General features: G+C 42.6%; 2 protein-coding genes across 2 annotated transcripts; one reads left to right on the top strand and one right to left on the bottom strand.

Annotated features, from left to right (window-relative positions):
• Window positions 1-1943: 1943 nt before the first annotated feature.
• Window positions 1944-10036, top strand: vps4a (vacuolar protein sorting 4 homolog A). The gene is made up of 11 exons (XM_079274239.1): window positions 1944-2110; window positions 2741-2852; window positions 2955-3099; window positions 3195-3256; window positions 3481-3600; window positions 4549-4705; window positions 5516-5664; window positions 5796-5877; window positions 7290-7509; window positions 7623-7763; window positions 8424-10036. The coding sequence occupies exons 1-11, from the start codon at window positions 2090-2092 to the stop codon at window positions 8523-8525; spliced, it is 1311 nt and encodes a 436-aa protein (XP_079130365.1). The 5' UTR covers window positions 1944-2089; the 3' UTR covers window positions 8526-10036.
• A 136-nt stretch (window positions 10037-10172) lies between these two features.
• cdk10 (cyclin dependent kinase 10) lies at window positions 10173-18612 on the bottom strand. The gene is made up of 13 exons (XM_079274251.1): window positions 18339-18612; window positions 17105-17177; window positions 16935-17006; window positions 16667-16769; window positions 16429-16510; window positions 15952-16019; window positions 15550-15602; window positions 14181-14250; window positions 13863-13922; window positions 13102-13225; window positions 12853-12992; window positions 11961-12013; window positions 10173-11865 (listed from the first exon to the last, which is right to left on the bottom strand). The coding sequence occupies exons 1-13, from the start codon at window positions 18426-18428 to the stop codon at window positions 11771-11773; spliced, it is 1083 nt and encodes a 360-aa protein (XP_079130377.1). The 5' UTR covers window positions 18429-18612; the 3' UTR covers window positions 10173-11770.
• Between the last annotated feature and the right edge of the window lie 3508 nt (window positions 18613-22120).

Here is a 22120-nt window from a genome sequence, read left to right as displayed (position 1 = left end):
TCGAGCCAGTTGCTACACTTATGTGCTGCACATTTCGGGAAGATATTGAGGTTGATTCACTCGCATCAAAAATTGCAACATTGTTTCACCTGAACTCGTCTGGAGTGGAGGATGAGATTTTGACACTGCAGCTGAAGTCCAGGGCTCATGGACAGTTTTCTCACAGAGGAAAAGTACCCAAACATGAGGAAATGTGATCCCTTTTTGACTGCATTATTCGGCTCTACTCATTTATGTGAGTCAGCCTTTTCCCACATGAAGAACATTAAGTCCATACACCGTTCCACCATGACTGATGATCATTTGAAGTCTGCTTGAGGCGGATACCAGCAGCTACTGTCAGGACTATGCAACTCTGGCCAATCCCATTCAGTGCAAGTCATCAGAGTAAGGGAACGACCAAAAATATACAGAATATATGTATATATATATAAATAGATATTCAGCATTTTTAATGTAGGTAGATCATTTTGACTTGGTCATTTTAAAAGTAGCTCGCAAGCCGAAAAAGTGTGGGCACCCCTGGCGTACACACTATCCTGGCGCGGTAACTCTGCTGCTGTGAATTTATTTTTCGGGCTAGAACAAAACGGTTTGTATCTATGGAAAGGTTATTAAATGTAGATTAATAATATCAAAACATCTGTATTCATTGCTCGCATACATTGTGACGAACTAGCCCGAGAAGGCGAGTAACGGGGTTCAACCGCCGCCTCGCTGCACGGCACGGAGTTTCCGGCAATGACGCGACTTGAGCGGGTGCACAAAACCATTTACGGTTGTTACCGAACCTTATTTGGAACAGCCGAGTAGTCACGATTGAAGCAGACGATCGCAGCTCCATGCAGGTGGGTCAACGAAATTTCTAAGTACACGAGAAGTTTGTTGACTTTCAGTTTTGAGCTTTCAGTTAGCAAAATCATGCGTCTATCATCACTTTCAGAAAATCGATTTCACTGTATCTTGTAGCAAAAAGTACATATAATCTGTTGGTAAGTAACAGAAATCCCTATAAATTGATTAATCGGCCGTAAATTAATGTTTTTCTGACCCACCCTTCCCGCCGCAAACGCCGGCTGCCTTGGGCGATGCCATTAAAGCCATAACCCCTTTCTGTGACGTCACGCGCTCAGTGTGAGACAAATTTGTGATAATCCTCCACATTACGGTGCCATTGCCTATAATACAGATGCATGGAAATCTATTCATTAATCCACACGTTTCTACCATCTTCAAAGTGGAATAACTTTGTAACGCCTTGACCGAATTACATGATCTTTGTATTATTTTATTCAGACAAGGCATAGCTATCTAAATAACAGAACCAAACAACTGAAAGATGGATATAAGATTTTGACCTGATGTCTCTAATATAGGGTAAGTGGACGCATGGAGACGTAAAAAAAAAAAGGGAACAAAGGGCCTGTCATATAAAATTTACTCAGAAACATTAAGGATTAAAGATGGAACAAAAAAACACATGAAAATGTTGTCATTGAAGCTGTTCGGACAAAAACAAGTAAATAGATTATCTGAAATTACCTCTCATCTTGTGAGGAAAGAGTCTGGAAGACTTTCAAATCTTATTTGTTGTCGTTTGTTGTCGTTTGTCTGCAACATGATATGTTGCAGCAAAGTGCTGTCCCATTCCTATTTACAGCATTTAAAGCCCTCACAGTCTCTCACACTCAACCACTTACCAGGTGACGTCAGTGAGTCCTTGAGGGTTCAGGGTTTGAAGCTTTAGGGGGGGCATTGGGGTTGGGCCTGGTTTAGGGGGACACATCCATTTTTGGCCCGCTCACGCTACATACTCCGGTACAGTAGATGGCGGTATACATCTTCTAATCACAAGTAACGGTTGCAAGCGGCCATTCAAATTAAACGAAGAAGAAGGAAGCCGCAGCCTCCTTGTTGCTGTGGTTTTGTTGGGTCGAGGCAGAGCTGTCATATTAGCTAGCGGTTAGCTAACGCACTGTTTTGTCATGTCAAGAGCAACACAGGGCTGCTAACGGGTTCTATTCTTCACATATCCGCCTTTGGGTCGAGACAGGGTAATCTGAGCGCGAGAGTACAAGAGTGAGATGAAATGACAACGTCAACATTACAGGTAGCTCGCTACAACTGGACACAACTTGGCTTTGCTGGGCTAGCGTGCTAGCAGAACAGCTGACGCTAAAGCGCGCTAATGTTGTGAGCAAGCCAGTTTAGTTTAACTGAGCCTGCAGACAGTGCACTGCCTTGAAAATAAAATGAGCGTTAACGATCTATTCCTAACGCTACTGTACTAGCTAACTACAAAAACAATAATATTAACTAATTCTGGTGTGGATTATGAATCTGTTTATTGCTAACGACCGTCTCAGCTCTGCTGGAGAATGTTTATAACGGTAGCAGCCGCTCCCTCACCGTTAGCTTACTGATAACATGGAAAAAACAAAACCAGATTTACGTTGTGGAGCATTTTACTCTGCTAACTATAACTGACTTAAGCCACAGCACAGTGAATTTTGTTGTAGAATCGGTGAACTTTTAGGATCCCATTGTACAACATGCTATTTGTGTAATTTGTGCTTTGTTTTTAATTGATGCTCCAGTGTTGACGTGCAGACCCATGTGAGGATGACTAACGTGTACATTCCCTGCCTTTTTTTCTCCACCCTCAATGCATCTCACATCTACATCGCATTACATCCACATCTGTCCTCTGACTGTATTAATATCTGCATCTCTGCTGCAGAAAGCGATTGATCTTGTGACAAAAGCCACAGAGGAAGACAAGGCGAAGAATTATGAGGAGGCCTTGCGTCTGTACCAGCACGCTGTGGAGTATTTCCTACATGCCATCAAATGTGAGTGCCGCAGTCAAATTAGTTCTGTAAGCCTCCTGTCGGTGCAAACGTTGTTGGGTATTCATTCACATTGTTGTTTGGAATTTCATCTTTCCCCTTCAGATGAGGCCCACAGCGACAAGGCCAAGGAGAGCATACGAGCAAAGTGCATGCAGTACCTGGACCGAGCGGAGAAGCTGAAAGACTATCTGAAGAATAAAGACAAACAGAGCAAGAAGCCCGTGAAGGAGGCGCAGAGCAATGACAAGTACGCCGTCTCTTCTGCCCTCTCGGGGAAACATGTTCAAAGTCTGTGGGCTCTGCTGTATTTGTGTCAACCTCTGCGTTTGTGTTCCGGTGTAGGAGTGATAGCGACAGCGAGGGTGAAAATCCAGAGAAGAAGAAGCTGCAGGAGCAACTTATGGGTGAGTAAACATGTACTATTGAATAACACCACGCTGCTTCTTTATATCTTCACCTGAAGTGATTGTATTGAAAGTGTTGATCAAATGCATCATTTTGTTTATTGATTGGTAGTAGTCTGGGGGTCAGTGGGGTTGTGCCAGGTCTACAGGTGTTCAAGCACCTTGAAAGACGTTTTCTTCCGTCTGCATTGTCGATCTTCATCATGCGCTGCCTATGTGTCCAGGTGCCATTGTAATGGAGAAGCCCAATGTGAGTTGGAACGATGTGGCCGGACTGGAAGGAGCTAAGGAAGCTCTGAAGGAAGCTGTCATCCTGCCCATCAAATTCCCTCACCTCTTTACAGGTACAGTTGGGCGTTCCCCACTCTAATTCTGTTTACAGCTAAAAATGTTTATCAACAATTGTATCATTTTGTGACAATGAAGGGGAAAATACACAGCTGAAACTGAAATTTTGATATTCAATTTATCATTTAGAATCCAATCAGAAATGATTTGTGGCCAAGTACGTTACACACCCAAGGAATTTGACAAGGGGATTGGTGCATAACAATAAACACTGCAATAGTATAAGACGTAAAAAATATGAAAATTTACAGTAAAATATGGTAAACAAACAAATAAGAGTACGTTAAAACAAGTATATTATTAAAGTGTGAAGTGTATATTAACAGAGAAAAGATGTGCAAGGGTGTGTAACTAAGAAATGATCCTGGGGATGTAAGTGTCTGAGTCCATGGGGGTCCTGGGCTTTATCAGCTCCCGCTGGAGGTCCTGGGTTATGGTGGAGTCCAGGAAGCAGAATGATTCCACAGAGTCGCCGAGGGAGTCACACGGGGTGGTAGGGGCCCACAACCATCTCCACTGTCCAGCGTTAAACTCAAGTTGTTTAGTCCACACCAGGTCGATCTCCCACCTGTAGGCAGACTCATCCCCACCAGAGATGAGTTCAATGAGGGTGGTGTCATCCGCAAACCTTTTAATTTATCATTTTTTTCAATTTAAATTAATAATTTGTTATTATTACTTTATTCACAAAGTTTCTACTTCGAGGCTAACAAATGTGATTTGAAAAATGATTTGTTACTTTACTTTGATACATTTCCGTGTTTTATGTCATTTTGTTGTAGCCTCATTTCAATATCACTAGAAAAAAAAGTTACTTTAGATATTTTTAAATGTCTTGTCAAATGGCATTTTAGCATCATCTCTTTTGGACTGTCTCCTGGAGAATTTGTACCCGAGTATGTCATCATGTGACCAACATCACTTCTGGTCTCTTGTGTTCTCAGGCAAGCGGACTCCGTGGAGAGGCATCCTGCTGTTTGGCCCTCCAGGGACGGGGAAGTCGTACCTGGCTAAGGCCGTGGCCACCGAGGCCAATAACTCCACCTTCTTCTCCGTCTCCTCCTCGGACCTCATGTCCAAGTGGCTCGGAGAGAGTGAGAAGTAAGTAGTTCCTGTAGTCTTAAGCTGTACTCTACAAGTGTGTTGTAGTGAAAAAATATAGCAGAATGAACACAAGTAAATCATGATAAAATACATATCAGCATTCAGCAGTTATCACTCAGTAGCTGCTATTGTAAGTTGGGCCCCCTGGGCCTGAACCCCTCCCTTCGCAATAGCATCCTGGACCTTCTCACACAGAGACAGAGACGGTGTGACAGAAGCGAGGTAAAGACGAAATCGATGATAGTTGACTTCTCATCACTGGATCCTGTGTGAAGCAAGTCAGGAGCACCAAGTTTCTTGATGTGCACATCACTCATGACCTGGCTGGTCATGCAACAGCACCGCCCTGACCAAGAGGGCACAACAAGAAACTCAACTGCCTCCTCCGACTGAAGAGAGCCAGCTTCCATCCACCTGTCCTGCCCACCTTTCTACAGAGGAACCATAAGGGAGCGTCCTGTCTGGTACGGGCACTGCAACAACTCAGAGCGCAAGTCCCTACAGAGGATGGTGAAGTCAGCAGAGTCCTTCTTTGGACCCTGTCACCTTCGTCCATGACATCTACTCTAAATGCTGGCCTCCAAGTTTATAAAAGTCCCCTCCCATGGAACCTTCACTCTGCTGGAGGAAGATCCTCCAGACTCAGCAACAGCTTCATCCCCCAAGCTGTCCCACTCACCAACACCCTGTTGCCCCCAAGCATAACAAGCATTTTTAGCATTTATTTACACTGCCACTTTTCACCTGTTTCACTCGCAGTCGCCATTATAGAGCCTCCTTTAAGATTGCTGTCCACGTGTCTCCCAGGCTGGTGAAGAACTTGTTCGACCTGGCTCGCCAGCACAAACCCTCGATCATCTTCATTGATGAGGTGGACTCGCTGTGCGGCTCCAGGAACGAGAACGAGAGCGAGGCCGCCCGCCGCATCAAGACGGAGTTCCTGGTTCAGATGCAGGGTGAGCCAAATGGAATGAGAACAATATAAAAGCGACAATAGAAACTACAAAATCATCTTAAATATGCTAATACATAACCCTGTATGGACACAGAAGCAGAAAGTGCTGACTGAAGCGCTCTGCTTTTGTAGGTGTGGGAAACAACAACGATGGTGTCTTGGTTCTGGGAGCCACCAACATCCCCTGGGTGCTAGACGCTGCCATCCGCAGGAGGTCAGAGGTCACTTCAATACTTTTTATTTTGTTGGTGTTTGTCTCAACCTGACTTTGTTTTATTGTCATTGAAATAAGCTCATTGTTTCCCTCGGAGGAGTAAATTCTTCTCTGTCAGTCAGAAGAGACTTCACTGTACACTGTAAATACATTATGATTGAGGGCAACGGGAGCATGGTTTTCTTTAGTGTATAATCCCCTGTAAAGAAGAGTCCTTTTATATCTACATATGGAGCGGGTCCTCTTCACGGAGTCCACCATGTTGCTACGGTAGCCCAGAACGGACAAACCAAACACCGGCTCTAAATAGAGCCATTCACGTTTTTGCGTCGGCCACCGTAGTTCTGCTACACGCTTCCGGTGGTATCTAGCAACAGTAGTGGTGTTACGGACCATTGTTGATCCGCCCTCCTCTTTAAAGTTAACCATCACAGTGTGAAATAAAGTTTTACTGACGATCGTTATTGGCCAATGTTCAGTAAAAAATATGCGATTTATGCTTTTCTAGATAATGTTACATTCTAAACCAATCCGTGTTTACATTCAACAGAAGGAAAGCTAGTAACGTTAGCAGCATCGCGAACGAACAAATGTTCCATTGAGTTACATTATGATGCGTTCAGGCTCTGTTCAGTTTTTTAGCATTAAAAAAATCAATCTTTTGTTCCCTAATCATTCGAATTTAGAATTTTTATGCAAAAACAATAGATGACTATAAGAAAGTAAAAGGATAACATTCAGAATTATAAATGGTTTGAACTGACTTCAGAGCGTGGTCAGGGACCTCTAAAAGTTAGATTTGCTCCCTCTTTTCTTATGTGCTGATCTGATCCGTGATCCGAACCGTGACTTTTATGATCTGTTGCACCCCTATCTAGCAGTGAGGTTGCAGATTCCAACTACCGGTAACTGAATACCCTGCCGCTCTTTCCTCCCTTTCCAAGAGTAACGTGAGCCGCAGAGTGCAAAAACGGGATAACACCGTTGGCTCACTCAGAGGCCATCCATACCATAATAACACTATTACTAGGAGCAGCGGGTGCCTTGGTTTTGCACTCTGCAGCTCAGGTTACCACGGCTTCACTAGTGTGTCGGAGAACTACGGTGGCCTTTAAGTCGCGTATAAATGCAAAGTCAGTGTTTGGTGAAGAGGACCAGCTCTTTTTGTAGATGTGAAGGTCTCATTCTAAGCTAACGAAAATGCAGGCGATTATACACTCATGAAAACATAGTTATGAATATTATATTCCATTTTTGCTAATATATCCCCCTAAATGCTACACACTGGCCCTTTAAATCATGTATCACCTTTAAATGATCAAAATCTGTTAAATGCTAAAAAAAAGAAGTTGATTAAGGCAGATGGAAAAAACCCAACGCTGGTGAATGTGCGATTGAATGGATCTTGTCAGATTTGAGAAGCGTATCTACATCCCTCTGCCGGAGGAGCCGGCTCGGGCTCAGATGTTTCGTCTTCACCTGGGCAACACTCCACACAGCCTGAGCGAGGCCGACCTGCGGCAGCTCGCCCACAAAACAGATGGCTACTCCGGCGCCGACATCAGCGTCATTGTCCGGGATGCTCTCATGCAGCCGGTCAGGAAGGTCCAGTCTGCCACCCACTTCAAAAAGGTGAGCTCATTAGAAATCCTTGGGGGCATGTTAAATGTCAGTGGAATTCCTGTTATTGTCAATTATTTTCCAGTTACTATTGAGCTTTTATTTTCTTGTTCTTCCTCCTGCAGGTTCACGGTCCATCCCGAAGCAACAACCAGCTGATGGTGGACGACCTCCTGACTCCTTGTTCCCCTGGTGACCCTGCTGCCATAGAGCTGACCTGGATGGATGTGCCTAGTGATAAGCTACTAGAGCCCATAGTCTGCATGGTGAGACACACACACACATTAATGAATGAACGTCACAGAAATGGCCAATGCTGCAGCTTGTTGTTTTGTTGTCTGATACAGCTCTAAATACTGGATCGGGTATCTGTGAGTCAATGCACCGTCTGATAGCACCTTATTTGTTTCCTGATGATGCTACATTGTGAACAACAAATCAGCAGGATGAGAGCTAGTTAGCGTTAGCTGTTGGCATCCGGTGGGCAGCACAGTCCTGGGGTCTCATTTATAACCGTTGAGTATGCACAAAATGCAAACGCTCTCCTAAGTAAATTACATTAAATGAGTATCTTTTTAAATTACAGTGCTTTGAGGAACAAATGAATGGTTGATAAGGTCTGTCCGTCTGTTTTATTTGGCACTTATTGATGTTACCTGTTATTTAAAAATGTTATGCGATAAAATGTTTTTCTTAAATATTTAAAATAAAAATTAGAATATTTTTCACAAAGTCGCATCTTTTCCACACGAGTGTGCTCCTGATTACATGTGAGACCATGCTGCTCATCTAAACGCTGTTCCACAGCGTGTTTATACTGTATCCACAGCAACACATGGGTCCACACTCGGACCTGATGGAGGAGAAATTGAATATAAAACACTAACGTAAACCAAAAATGTCTTGTATGTCTTATTCCTTTGCAGTCGGACATGCTGCGCTCTCTGTCCACCACCCGCCCCACAGTCAACAGTGAAGATCTCCTGAAGGTCCAGAAGTTCACAGAGGACTTTGGGATGGAGGGCTGAGAGACAGAGCCCCTCCTCTTCCCGGGCCACGAGAAGGGTCAAACTGCTCCCAACAACACTCATCAACCCCCCCCCCCCTGCTGTACAGTCCTGTAGGCTTTCATCTTTCAGCTGAGCACTTGGTTCACTGCCTCTCATGGATTTCAAAATAAAGGACCGGTCTGTTTGACTTCTTATCACCCGGGCCAGAGTTTTTGAATTCTTGGAGGAAGTTGACCAAATGCTACAATAGAAAATGTTTGTGTGATTTGGTGTGATGGACAATAGAGTCCACGTCTTTCCCCCATTCCAGACAATGTTGCATTACAAAGCAACCGCTGCAGCGTATTCACCACCAGAACGTTTCATCTAACCTGCATTGATGTGAGGAAAGCTGCATTAGAATCTAAACGCATTAAGTTTGTCCCTCTCTGAGCCCATTTTATCTGACTGAAGGACTCTACTTTTTTTTTGGTTTTGCCTTTGTGCACTTTGCTTTGGATCGCAATGAAGGACAGTGACATTTGATGAAGGAACAAAAGAAGATAGTTCTCCTGCCAGGCATGCGAGTGTGTGAATGCATCTTGTGTTTTTATGAAACTTGTTTCTTAATTTATTTAGTCTCTCTGTTGAGAACCCTGTTATTGTTATGAAGAGTTCAATGAATGAATCCTCACTGCCTCTGTGTCCCTCCACAGCTCTGTCTGCATCAGGCCTGTACCTCATGTTTCATATTTACAATTCAAGAGATGCGCTTGATTTGGAGCCACGCAACATATTTCCTCAATCCAAAAACTTTATTGAAAAACTCAGTTGTAAACCTCAAGTTGCTCCTAAGAAAAACAATCGCACCACAAGGTTCATTTTGTAGCTATTCTGGAGCTTTTGGTCATATCACGTGATCTTCCTCAGCAGATGAAGTTTTCCAATTTGTCATGGTGTGAATGTCAATGAACATTTTCTTCCGTAAGAACTTCTCATACACTTTGGTTGAACATTTGAGTTTGAGAAACATCTTGTAGCAGTTCCGAAGCATTCGATTTTATCACATGACCTTCACCACAGCTCTTAAGCCAGCACGGATGAGACGTTCATGAAATGCAAACTCCATCTGCTGATGAAGACCATGTGATGTCATCGAAAAAGCTCAGGGATTGTTTCCTCAAACATTTCTAACGTCAAGAATGAACTTTGAATCTCAGCTCCTGTTACTCTATTTAAATCAGCTTTCTGCACTCCATTTCCCAGAATACACTTGTCTTGACTGTGACATCTTCCCCTCTTTTATTGAAGTTTGTTCAGAAGCTAAATACCTTTTCTTTAGGTTTAAGAGAATCGATCAAACGCATCTCTGAGTCTGAGCGATTAGTTTAGTTTGCGTCTTTGAACAGTGTTACAAAACACTATCTCTACAACTTGACTGACTATACTAGAGATACAGTGTTTACATTTGCAGTATTTATTTGTTGATGTTTCAGGACAATGTTTCTTTTGAGATGCAAATGTAACCAAGTTCTACTCTGAGGCAGGCGCCATATTGTTTCAGAACTGTATGTTCGGGGCTGGCTTTCCTTCTCGAGCGTAAATGGTATTTGTCCCGTTGTCGGCTAACAGGCGATAAGGAAAGCTAGCTCTACTGGCTATCAACAAGCAGGACGACACAGTTAGTCAGGTTCAAATTATCTTTTTAATCAGCAAGCAAGGCTTTAGCGTTAACAGTAGCGCTACTAGCGCTGTGTGTGAGGAGGTACGCACTGGTTCAATGGAGGTCCGTTATCAACGTCCCTGTAACCATTACTACTAATTTAACCTGCATTAATAAAAACTGACATTTCAAATAAAACAAATGCCGCAGTTTATGGTTTTACATTATTATTTATTACGTTCATTAGCTGATGGTTTAAACATATTTAGCCCAGTCAAGTATCAGAAACTCTGCTGAAACAAGTCGTCGTATGATAGCAGTGTTTGGTTAGCATGCTTGGTTCACTTGCTAAAAGTTGACGCTAGCTCGTTTTGCCAGCAAAGGTTTGTTTGTGATAATTGACTTTAGCTTGGAGCAATAGGTTCAAAAAAATGAATGTCAGCCCAAATCTCCAGCGAACGGTACTTTTTCACTTTGCTAGCATTGTTAAGGTAAAATGGATCATGACATTACATTTTTAACTTTAGTAGCGGCAGCTCACAGCGGGTGTGAATAGTCTTCTTAGACTCTTACTATTGCTAGTAAAGAGGCTAAAGTATGGTGTGATGAGCTTTGTATGGTACATTTGGGTATTTTTCAGTCTAGATTTGCCATTAAGCTAAATTGTAGGCTACTGTTTGTGTTACTGGTGTTCAGGCATAAATGGTTACTATAATTCATAAGAGAAAAAGGAGATTCATTAGTGTATGGCGCAACTTCTGTCTGTCATACCAGCTAGATCATCACTGAACATGTCCTGGAGAATGATCTCTAGAAAAGAGTGGGGACCCTGAATCTTCTCATGTAACTCTTAATAAAATAAAATAAAGGGAATAAGCATATTTCCAAAAAAGTCAAACTCCTGTAACGACTAACAATAGGCGAGCAAGTTCAGGGGTTCAGTATTTCACCTCAAGGACACTTTGACAGGGCACGCATCCGGTTGTAAACACACTCACTTATGGCTGCGAGGACCAAACCTAAGATCTTACCAAGGCTGCCTTTTCATTTCATTTTGCCACAAACTCTGGTTTTCTGTGAGTCGTAAAGGCAGAATTTTCGCCAATGCCGATTAAAAAATACTCTTAAAGAGAGGCCGTCACGCAGACCCAGTGGAACTGTGGGCAGAGCTCAAGCAAGTGGGTTCAGTTTCTACTCCTCATGCCGTTTTACAGTCTTATCGTTTTGATGTTAGGAATCAAAAATGATCACAGATCACAGATTCTTATAGAACATCTAAAATGTGACAAATGCTCGACACAAAAGGACATTTGTCGAGGCAACTTAGCCCTCGTTACTTTCATTTGATTTAGTGCGCAGACCTTGCCAGCAACACGAATATTGAGAAATCTGACAACCTCTAAACACTGGATCTGCATTAGAGAAGGTGCGCTTACAGCCTTTTTTAGATAACCTCTAATTGGAGTTTGTTGGCTTTAGCTGTGTTGAAAGAGATGCGAATTGAACAGGTCCTCATTTGCTCAACATTCCAGAGTAAAACATCCTCGTGAGCAGAAACCAACGTCCATTCCTGAGAATGTCGCCAACGCCACAGGGTCGAGTCTCACCGTTGCCATCTTCGTCACACTTTCATCCGTTTCGGGTGGCTGTCTGCCGAAGCAGCAGCCCGCTTGTTGCGATGGTGGGGGAAGGTTGGCATCAGGTCTGGTTCACAGGCTGCACGGAGAAGCAGAGGGTCAAGACCAGTGACTTATCAGAGGGCAGGGTGGGATTACAGCTGATGCAGATCCAAAAACCTTTTCTTTACTCACGTAGAGGTTTCTCTTTGAAGTAGGAACTCTCCAAGGAATCTTTGGCAGTCGCTCTGGATCAGGAAAACAAGACGATAATCAATTATTGATCAAAAATACCGATACTGTTAAATCCACCCAATATGGAATCCAGGGAAATAAAGCACTGGCCCTCAACAGTCTTAGGGTGAGTCATACTGTTATACTGTTTTTCATATACCGTCATACCAGTGCACAGTAGAAACAACTTCTGTCGCTCTTCAACAGGCAGCAGAATATATTGTTCGCCGCTCGAAGCATTATGGTCGGAGCTAGTTGTCTTAGCTGTATTGAGAGAGACCCCTAGTCATGGTTATAACTTTATAACAACAATTAACAACCCACAACTAACACTCTTTAGCAGGGCAAAACACCACGACACAACAGTTTGTGACACTAATAATTGTACATTTATAAAATTGCACCGCCGAACTGCATGCTGGGTACAGCTTGGAGAGGCTCTGTCGCTCCAGTAACGTTACATTAAAGAACAGAAAAGAGCAATGCAGGATGAACAAAGACTGAACAACAAAAGGTATTTTTGTTTGACACATATGCAACGCTGATTACCGTGTAATATGTGTGGTATTTGTTATAAATGTACGTTGGTACATAGAGGGTGATAAGAAGCTGTACTTGGAGGGGCTTAGGACCCAGGGGATTGTAGGTGAAGGAAACAGGAAGTGACGGAACGGAAGACACGCCACACAAACAGCTGTTCACCGCTCGCTGGCCGGCCGGTTCTTTTCGGTGTTAATTAATTAATGCTTTAACGTGGAAAAAAAAGGCCGCGATATACCGTGAAACCGCCAGAATCTTACAAAATACCGTGATATGGATTTTTGGTCATACCGGCCAGCCCTACTGTCTGTACCTGCGCTGTGGGTTGTACATGAAGAGCAGGTTGAGCAGTCTGTGTCCAGCTTCAGACAGCCAGGTGAATTTATTCTTCAGGTTGTTGTACGGCTGCTTCCTCAGACTGTACTGACCAATGAGGGGCAGCTGAGAAAAACCCTGTGGACGACCACACACACACACAAACTCAATTTGATCTATTCCTTTAACATCACCAGACATCACAGAGTGTTTAGTTCATGCTGGAGACATGAGCTGAAGTACTCACCGGCCAGATGTTTTCATTGGGTGTTCCTAGCAGCTGAACTATCAGGTCGACCTGCTGGATCTCAGAGGTTCCAGGCAGCAGAGGTTTGTGAGCCAGCAGCTCAGCCAGGATGCAGCCGACAGCCCTTTGAAAAGACAAAAGAACATCATGGAAATGTCTGTTATCAACAACTCCTGCCATCTTTTCCCATTGGCTCCTTATGTGGTTGGAGAGAAAGTCTGCAATATCTGTGATTGTGATAAAACCATAGACTTGTGTAAGATGTGGACGTAGCAGTCATGACATCATTAAATTGGTTTGTGGACTGCGGTTTTGAAGCATTGAGTTTGGCATTTTGGCCATTTTTGCAACCAGTGAACCTAAGTGACCTTATTTGGTTTGCGGAGGAGTTACCTTGGTAGAGACGTCTCTGGTAGCCCCGCCCTAAAGAATATCTTTCTTTATGGTCTGTGTGACTCTAAATGGACCATAATGTACTAAATGAACATCATGCTGTATTGAAGAAGACTTGAAACTAGAGATTGAGACATAAACTCATGTTCACAATGTTTACTGAGGTAATAAATCAAGAGAGAAGTAGAGTCATTTTCTATAGACTTCTATACAACCAGACTTTGCCCCCTGATGGACATTAGAGAGAATGCAAGTTTAAAACACTTCAGCACTGGCTCCACTTTTCAGAACTGGAGGTGCAATAAGAGCATAAAGTTGACGTGTGTGTGTGTGTTGGTGTCTCATAATGCCAGAGGTTGGAGCCTCACCACATGTCCAGAGCTGTAGTCTGGGTCTTGGTCCCTAGGAGGAGCTCTGGAGCTCTGTACCTGCAAACAGATGAAGGAGGGGGGGGATGAAGGAGCACACTATCCTAACAGTCGAGTCCTGGTCAGCCCGAGTTAACGGGGCCAATGAAGGGGGAGGATTACTGAGAGAGATTAAAAGGAGGACTTTCCACTGACACAAGGACAAAGTAAGCAGCACATGGGTTACCTCCAGTGCACAACGCACACGTCCACACGAGGGGAATTAGGCTAACACCGTATTTACATTAAACATGGCTGAGAGGCCTGGCAGACACTCACCACAGTGTGACCACTCTGGGCGTCATGGGCTGCTGGGGGATGCCGTACATCCTGGCCAACCCAAAATCAGCTGTATACAGTAGAAACAAGAACCAGATCCATGAAAGTACTACCACTAATAATACTTTATTTATAAACATATATGGATGATCTTCCTAAGAAGTGTAAGACAGGATGTAAGGTGGGGGAATGTCTCATTAACCATCTGATGTACGCCGGTGACTTAGTCGTCCTGTCTCCTTGTAGCGCTGGTTTACTGCTCACATCAAAAAGTACATTTTTTCTGCAGTAAATCCAACTCTTAACGAGGGTTATCATGACAGCTAAAACCAAGGAGGACCAGAAGCTAAAGTTTCCTTGGTTTTTTTTTATGGCAGACCAGCTAATTGTGGTAAACAAAGGAAGATAGTATTGCAAACTGTACGCACAATCCGATATGCTGGCATGTACATTTCATATGTGTACAGATGATGTTGAAACAGCTCTTTTTAAAGCCTACTGTATCCCACTCCACACAGCCCACTTCTGCTGCAGTTACAGTTCGGCAAAAGTGAAAAATATTCAGGTGGCATTTAATGATTCAGATTCTTGGCCGCCGTATGTTCGTGATGAGTAATGTTCCCACCTTTCATGCTGCGTTGAGTTTTATGTGCAAATTGAAATGTTGATTGATTGAATGAAAATGTTTTCATCATAACTGCTTTAACTGAGGCAACACAAGGTATTCCTCTTGTTTTTGGAAACATTAGAACAAATATCTCCATGTCTTCTAACTACTGTTGACGTTTGAACTGCAATAATACTTGTCTTGGTGTCCTCGTATTGTATTTATTTGTTGTTGTTTTTCCTTCTACATGGACCCATGTGTCTGAAATAAAGTTATAAATATACATATATATATATATGTATATTTATATATTCATAAAATAAATTACTGAAAGAATGATGATATACATATATATATATATTATTTTTGTATTAATCAGTCGATCAAATGTCAGAAAATAGTGAAAAGTTACACCAGACAGAATATTTGGCCTGATTGTTTAATAAATGCCAATCAATCAATTACGAATTTTGCTTTGGATTCATTTTATGTCTATCAACTGATCGATTAATCAACAACTCTGTTTGCCAATAAACTATAGACAAACTGATCGAACCCATAACCCTGACAAGTTTTGAATATAAAGGGATAAATGACACAGAAACCATGTGAAACTAGAAAGTATTCCACAAAATGGCAAAAGAAAAAGATACCTAATACTGTAAAAAGCAAAAACGTTCTGGCAATAGTCTGGGATGTATGTCAGTGCAGGAATAATGGGATTATAGTGAGAGGTAGTTATGGTTATAAGCGATGACTCACCAATCTTAACGCAGCCGTTGTCTGTCATCAGCAGATTAGACACCTTCAGGTCCCTGATAACGAGATTAAAGAGGATAATGAATCGGCTCCCAGAGGGTACCGCGCTCCTCAGCGCACAACACAGCCCTCCACTTAGTCCTACTTTGTAGGGCCGTGTGCCGAAACTGCTTCAAAACCTTCTTTCAGCCACAGCTTTAACTGTGTTCTGCAGAAGCGAATCTTGTATTTTGGCGAGTGTTTTTCGAGCTCGGTTTAGACTTTGACAACAAGACAGTTAGCTGACCAGCAAAGAAAATGTATTATGATCCTGTTATTGGGTCAGATCTTTCTTTCCTGTGTATATTTATATAAAAAAAGTTGGAGAGTTTGTTTCGGGGTTTCCGGCGAATGCCTGGGACTGACCTGTGTATGATAAAGTTGTGGTGGAGATACTCCAGGCCTCTGAGCAACTGAAGGACGATACACTTCACCTGGAAGAGGATAGCAGAGGAAAAAAAATGTCTTAATGCAGATGACACAAGCAGACGCACACAAGGGGATTTCAATGTGCCTTCGTGCTGCAGGAATGAGTCCTAATACATGAAAATGAGTCAGCGTTTTCTCACTTCCTGTTCCCTCGTCTCAAAGTCAAAGGTTTTTTTTTAAATTGGTTTTTGGTTCGATGTTTGTTATAAGTTCTGCTGTTAACACAAGCTGAAGAGATTTTACCGTTTTGTTCTACGATGTAAAATAGGTCATAAATACCCCTCTGGTCAATTTAAAAGCTTGTACGTGTCTTACAAAAGGGGGTCGCTGAGAATTGTCTCAATGACACAACTACACGCCGTCACCAGTAAACTAGTCCTCCTTTAGCTTAGTGGTGGTGACGTCAAGTCCTACCTGAGCCTCAGAGAACGGCGTCTGCATGTTCTCCAGCAGGCTGGCCAGATCCTGTTCACAGTAGCTCATCACCAGAAACAAGCTGAACGACAAACACAATTACAGGAAAAAAGATGTTAAGTTTACAGGCTGCCGCGAAGTTGACTGATTTTGAATAGTTACATGTAGAATATTTCTTTTTATTGCTAGTGAATCCAATGATGTTCCATCATGGCGGTGTGCGTACGCAATCCACTACCTCTCCAGGTGACTGCCGACGACCACTTCTTTTAGCTCCACTATGTTGGGGTGTCTCAGCCTCAGCAGCAGGGTGATCTCCCTGAGGCTACTGATGGGGATCCCTGGCAGAAGGAAAAGGGTATAGACAAGTTCAAGGTCATTTTTAACACGAAACAATGAGAAAAACAGGAATTAGACTGTAAATAAAGCTGTCAACAAACTGTGGATTCATACCAATAATAGAATAAGGAAACACATGGGAATCCACGTGAGAGCAGTTATCTCACCATCTTTCTCTTTGTCCATCCGGACTTTCTTCAACGCTACAATCTCATCTGACTTGGTGTCTCGGGCTCGGTCTATATCAAGGACAGGGGACAGTTTATCCACTGAGCAGTTCAGATGATCTATTCTTTAATTTCCTAGTCAAACCAATCTGTGGTCGCGAATGACTTACATACGATGCCGTAAGTTCCTTCTCCGATGCGGTTAAATTTCTCGAACTCTCTAACACTTCTGCAGCTCCCAAACTAGAAAAAAAGAGTGAAAAGATGGAGTGACACAGAGGTTATATAATGTACTTTATGCGTCATCCTCGTCTCCAGTAATAGTTTAGAAGATTTAACGGTGCAGTTTGAACACAACGATACCTACATCCTGGATAAATATGACAGAATAAACACTTGGAAGTTGCACTATTCCTCTGGATAGCTCCATGCGACATGTTTTATGTTTTCAGAACCACTTCAGTGATCATTTAGTGAAGTTGAAGTCGAAATGATGAACGACAATTAATCAAACAAAACAGGTGCATTGAGCCACTAGGAAGAATTGGCTCGGAGAGGAATTTGCCATTACCTAAATGAAAAACAAAAAAAACACTTTGATGCAAATCAGATAACCAATCTGGGACAACTTGTGATTACTTTGGCAATGAAGTTCACTCAATCCTAAAAAGGTACCTTGAATGAAGAGAGGACACACTAAAAGAGTTCACCAAGGAATCACTGGATGACTAGATAGTTGGGTGCTTTAAAGTGTGCCGGCTTAGGTGCTGGTGGAAGCCAGTAATTGGATTGGCTGCTGCTTGAGACGATGACTGAAGTAGTGAAGTGCACAGTCAGACTTTAATTTTACCTTGAAAACTAAGTACTTTGACACAATGTGCTTTCATTAGTCCAGGTAGTTTATTAAATCATGTAAACACAAGCTCTTTTAGATGGCAGGGCTCCCTTAGATGGAGACAATGCCAAACTCCATTTAAAAATCAGCAATTTTAAGAACTACTTTGCTTATCAACACTCACAGCAACTTAACACAAAATATAAAAGATTGTCCCATCGCTGATAGCTTTTAAGCCCTACTAGAGATGCAATTTTAACTTTTACCGTCGTAGATAATGTTCTTGTTTGCTATTAGCATTAGCTTAACTCAGTTTTGTATGTGGACTGTGTTTAACATATATTGAGGGGAAAACATCTACACAGTGAGATTTTTCTATGACATTTAATGTTTCCTGTATCAAATATATGCCGAATTTCAGACTAGGCCATGTGGAGTTTTGATAAGTGTTAACTTGTGATCTATGAGTTATGTATAGCTGCTGATAACCTGGGCATCATTTAACTATAAGAGTTCTAAATGGAGTTTGGCGTCCCTCCCTCCCCACCACACGGAGCAAATTCGCTTACCCTATCGCTTTGAGGCACTGTGAATGTTTTATTGTTCTTGATAGACTTGAGCTTTATGGGATCCGGTTCGTCGTCTCCTACGGCGTCCATTCTTCCATTAAAGATCGTTTTCAACCCTTTAGAATCCCCGCTATGGTTCTGACTAGACGGGCCGCAGCTCAGTTAACAAGGGCGCCGCCATTATGTTTTGGTTTGGGCCACCGATAGGACAATTAAGACCTTTCCCGGAGTTTGAACCTCCATGTCGACAAGTGGGTGGTATTTGTGAAGTCCATTTTGAGTCCTTCTGTAATGAAAAAATAGTAAGTAAAGTATGTTAAAATCTTTGTGCAAAGTATTTAAATTCTACATTGTGTGTTATAAATATGCATAGCGACTGGTTAAAAACTAGCTATTACAATGTAATTTGTGCTATTGGCTGATCTGAATCAGCTAATGCTAATCGCTAGCATACACATAGTTTGGGCTAATGCTAATCGCTTGCAAGCATACACATATCTCAGCCTTGCATGTAAACTTACAAATTCACAAAGGTTTATACTGTAAAGTAATATTTTTCAACATAATAGACCCTTCTCAGCACTTATCTAATCATAACAAATCAGCATGCTAGTGATAATATGTTAATCAGGAACAGTCATTTAAAAACTGTAAAAATCTGGCTAAATGTTAAAGTAACATAGAACAAGCCCAGCAGTTCACATGTGTTATAACTGTAGCATGAAAGCATGGTGGAATTAGCAAGCTAGCTAGCAACATAATGCTTCATCCAAACACTCTTGTCACAGCATATTAATATGACAATGAATTTACTGCTAATTCTGATGGACTTTTAATCAAGTCCGTTTAAAAAAGAAACAGGGGAAAATCATTTCTACTCCTACTAAGGATCTGAATACTTGGACCACCATGGTTTTCATAGTTGTTGCTGCTTTCTCTGATCCAACCAAAAACCCGTTTGATTCCCATTTTCACCTTCTGTGGCGCGACATGTCAAGTTATTCTCAGTCCACCAGTTTCTTGCCCACCACAAAGGGTGTGGAGGACGGCCGCCGCTCTTTGGCGATGTCAGCTATGCTCACGGTGGGCGGTGAGGCATGGATGTCCTCTCGCGACGGAGCTGTGACGATGATGGCCGGTGGGCGTGGAGAGGGGTCCGCTGAATCGGCCTCGACGTTGGACTGTGACGGGCGGGGGCTCTCTTTAACTGACAGGGGTATCAGAGGTGAAAGACACAAGCTGACTAACACCACATATTAGACTGTGGACTGTACTTGTATTGCACTTTTCTAGTGTTCTGACCACCCAAAGCCTCAAAGCATTTTAACACTACATGTCATCATTCACCCATTCATACTGATAGCAGGGGCTACCATGCAAGGTGCCATCAGGGCTCTAATTAACATTCATACAACATTTACACACAGTAGGGAGCAATTTGGGGTTAAGTGTCTTGCCCAAGGACATTGACATGAACTAGCAGAGCTAGGGACTACGCTGCTCTACCACTGAGCCACAGTCACCAATTATTATATTACTATAATAATTACCCACTAAAACAGATTTGTCTTGCTTTAGGGAGGATGAATTAACCCAATAAACTCATGACCTACACTTATATGTTCTCCAGCCTACATGTGGATTCAGTCCTCACAGTGATACAAGACTGCCATTGGTCTGGGACATGACCTGCGGGTCAGGTGAGGTAAACCTGCTGTTGATGGAGGATTTCCAGCAGTGTGTGTGTGTGGTCAGTGTTTCTGTTTGGTAAGAAACGTTGGCACCTTTTAGATTGGATTGTGCTAATTTCTTAAGAGTGTTAGCGCTGGGTCTACACGATATTTGCATTTATTGTTGTCAATAACTGCTCTGGAATTTTACAAATAGCACAGTGGTAGGTAAGGGAGAGGAGGCATAGTAAAGTATGTTGGCATGGTTGTTGCTAAAACTGTTTAGCATTCAATCTACAAAAATAAAGACAAGTGGTGATCTGCATCTCAAAAGACACTTTAGGAAACTCACATCAAAACCAAATAAAAAGCAGTACAAGTAAGAGGAAAAATATGTATGTTGGTTTTATGCCCCTTTAAGATAAACACAAACACAATATTGTGAAGAATTGAACATATTCATAAAGCAGCAATACCGATTCTACTGAGGTCATTTGAGTTCCTGTGTCACTTTGCCCCATACCTGAATATTCCTTCTGGCTTGCTCCAGTCCCCATTCGGGCTTCAGTCGGCTGTTTTTACAGTCCTCACATGTCCACATGCACGGCGCTCACATGTTGTCCAGTCTACGCTACGGCACATTCTACAGTGCATTTAAGTATGTGCTACGTCTGAGGCCACTGCTTTATTCGTCACTCCCTCCCAGTTCTCCGTCACCGGCTCGGTCGGGGTGATGGCGTTAATCCTGTGCGGTTGCTCACAGCAGTGGGTGCAGAGAGACACTGCAGTTTAAAGGCAAATGAGGAGAAGTAAACTCTTGTTTTAGTGTGAAAAAAAATACTGTATATACTGCTAAAATAGAAAAATGTATGCCAAAGGATTTAAACTGAATTATAATATTTCTATTTTGTCTTACCGTTTCAAAAGCAAGGAGAAGCTCGGATTACAACACACACTTCATTTTCTGCTCAGGTAGACATTACTCCACAATATCTGTATTTATTTAGCTACTCGCAGTTTGCTGCTATATTACAGTGTACACAGTGTATACAGTGTATCTGCTCTTAACCGTCTGCAGGTCATCCAAAACGCTGCCGCCAGATTACTCACCAGGACAAATCGACGGTCTCACATCACCCCCGTACTCCGATCTCTCCACTGGCTTCCTGTAGCATCTCGGATACACTTCAAAATTCTCACCATCACTTACAGAGCACTTCACGGTCAGGCTCCGACTTATGTAGCTGATCTACTTCGCCCCTATTCACCCGCCCGCACTCTCAGGTCAAACGCTCTTGGCCTTCTGTCAGTTCCACGCACACGATTGAAGACCTGTGGTGACCGAGCCTTTGAGGCAGTGGAATGCTCTGCCTGCACCTCTACGCCTCGCAGATTCTGTGAATACTTTTAAAAAACTGCTCAAAACCCACCTTTTTAGGCTGGCGTTTGAGTAAAAACTCATGTCCTAGACCTGCTCTTAAAATATGTTTAAATTTTTTATTTTATTTTTATTTTTTCTCTGTGTATGTATTTTATTGACCCTATGGCCACAATGTGTTTTATTTTATGCTTTTAAATTTCTGCTCTGTTAAAGCACTTTGTGACTTTTTTGTCTGTGAAAAGCGCTCTATAAATAAATTGTATTATTATTATTATATTAATGCTCTGAATCCTGTATATTATAATTATAATAATAATACATTTTATTTATATAGTGCTTTTCATGACACTCAAAGACACTTTACATTAAAATCATCATATATAAAAACAATACACTAAAAACGAAGGACACAATAATAGTCACACATTAAAAGCAGTTTTGAACAGGTGAGTTTTGATTTGTGATTTGAATGTGGAAAGGTCAGTGCAGTCTCGGATGTGTTTGGGGAGAGAGTTCCAGAGGGAGGGGGCAGATATGGAGAAGGCTCTGTCGCCCCATGTCCGGTGCTTGGTCCTGAGCGGAAGGGACAGGAGGCATCAGAGGAGCGGAGCCGGCGGGATGGAGTGTGGTGGTGAAGCAGGTCGGTGAGGTAGGAGGGGGCCTGATTGTGGAGGGCTTTGTGAGTGAGGAGAAGGATTTTGTATTGGATCCGTTGTGGGACGGGGAGCCAG

Source organism: Melanostigma gelatinosum, assembly GCF_949748355.1.
Source record: "Melanostigma gelatinosum genome assembly, chromosome: 1".
Lineage (NCBI taxonomy): Eukaryota > Metazoa > Chordata > Actinopteri > Perciformes > Zoarcidae > Melanostigma > Melanostigma gelatinosum.
The sequence above is the reverse complement of the archived record's forward strand: the minus strand, read 5'-3'. Positions and strand labels throughout refer to the sequence as shown.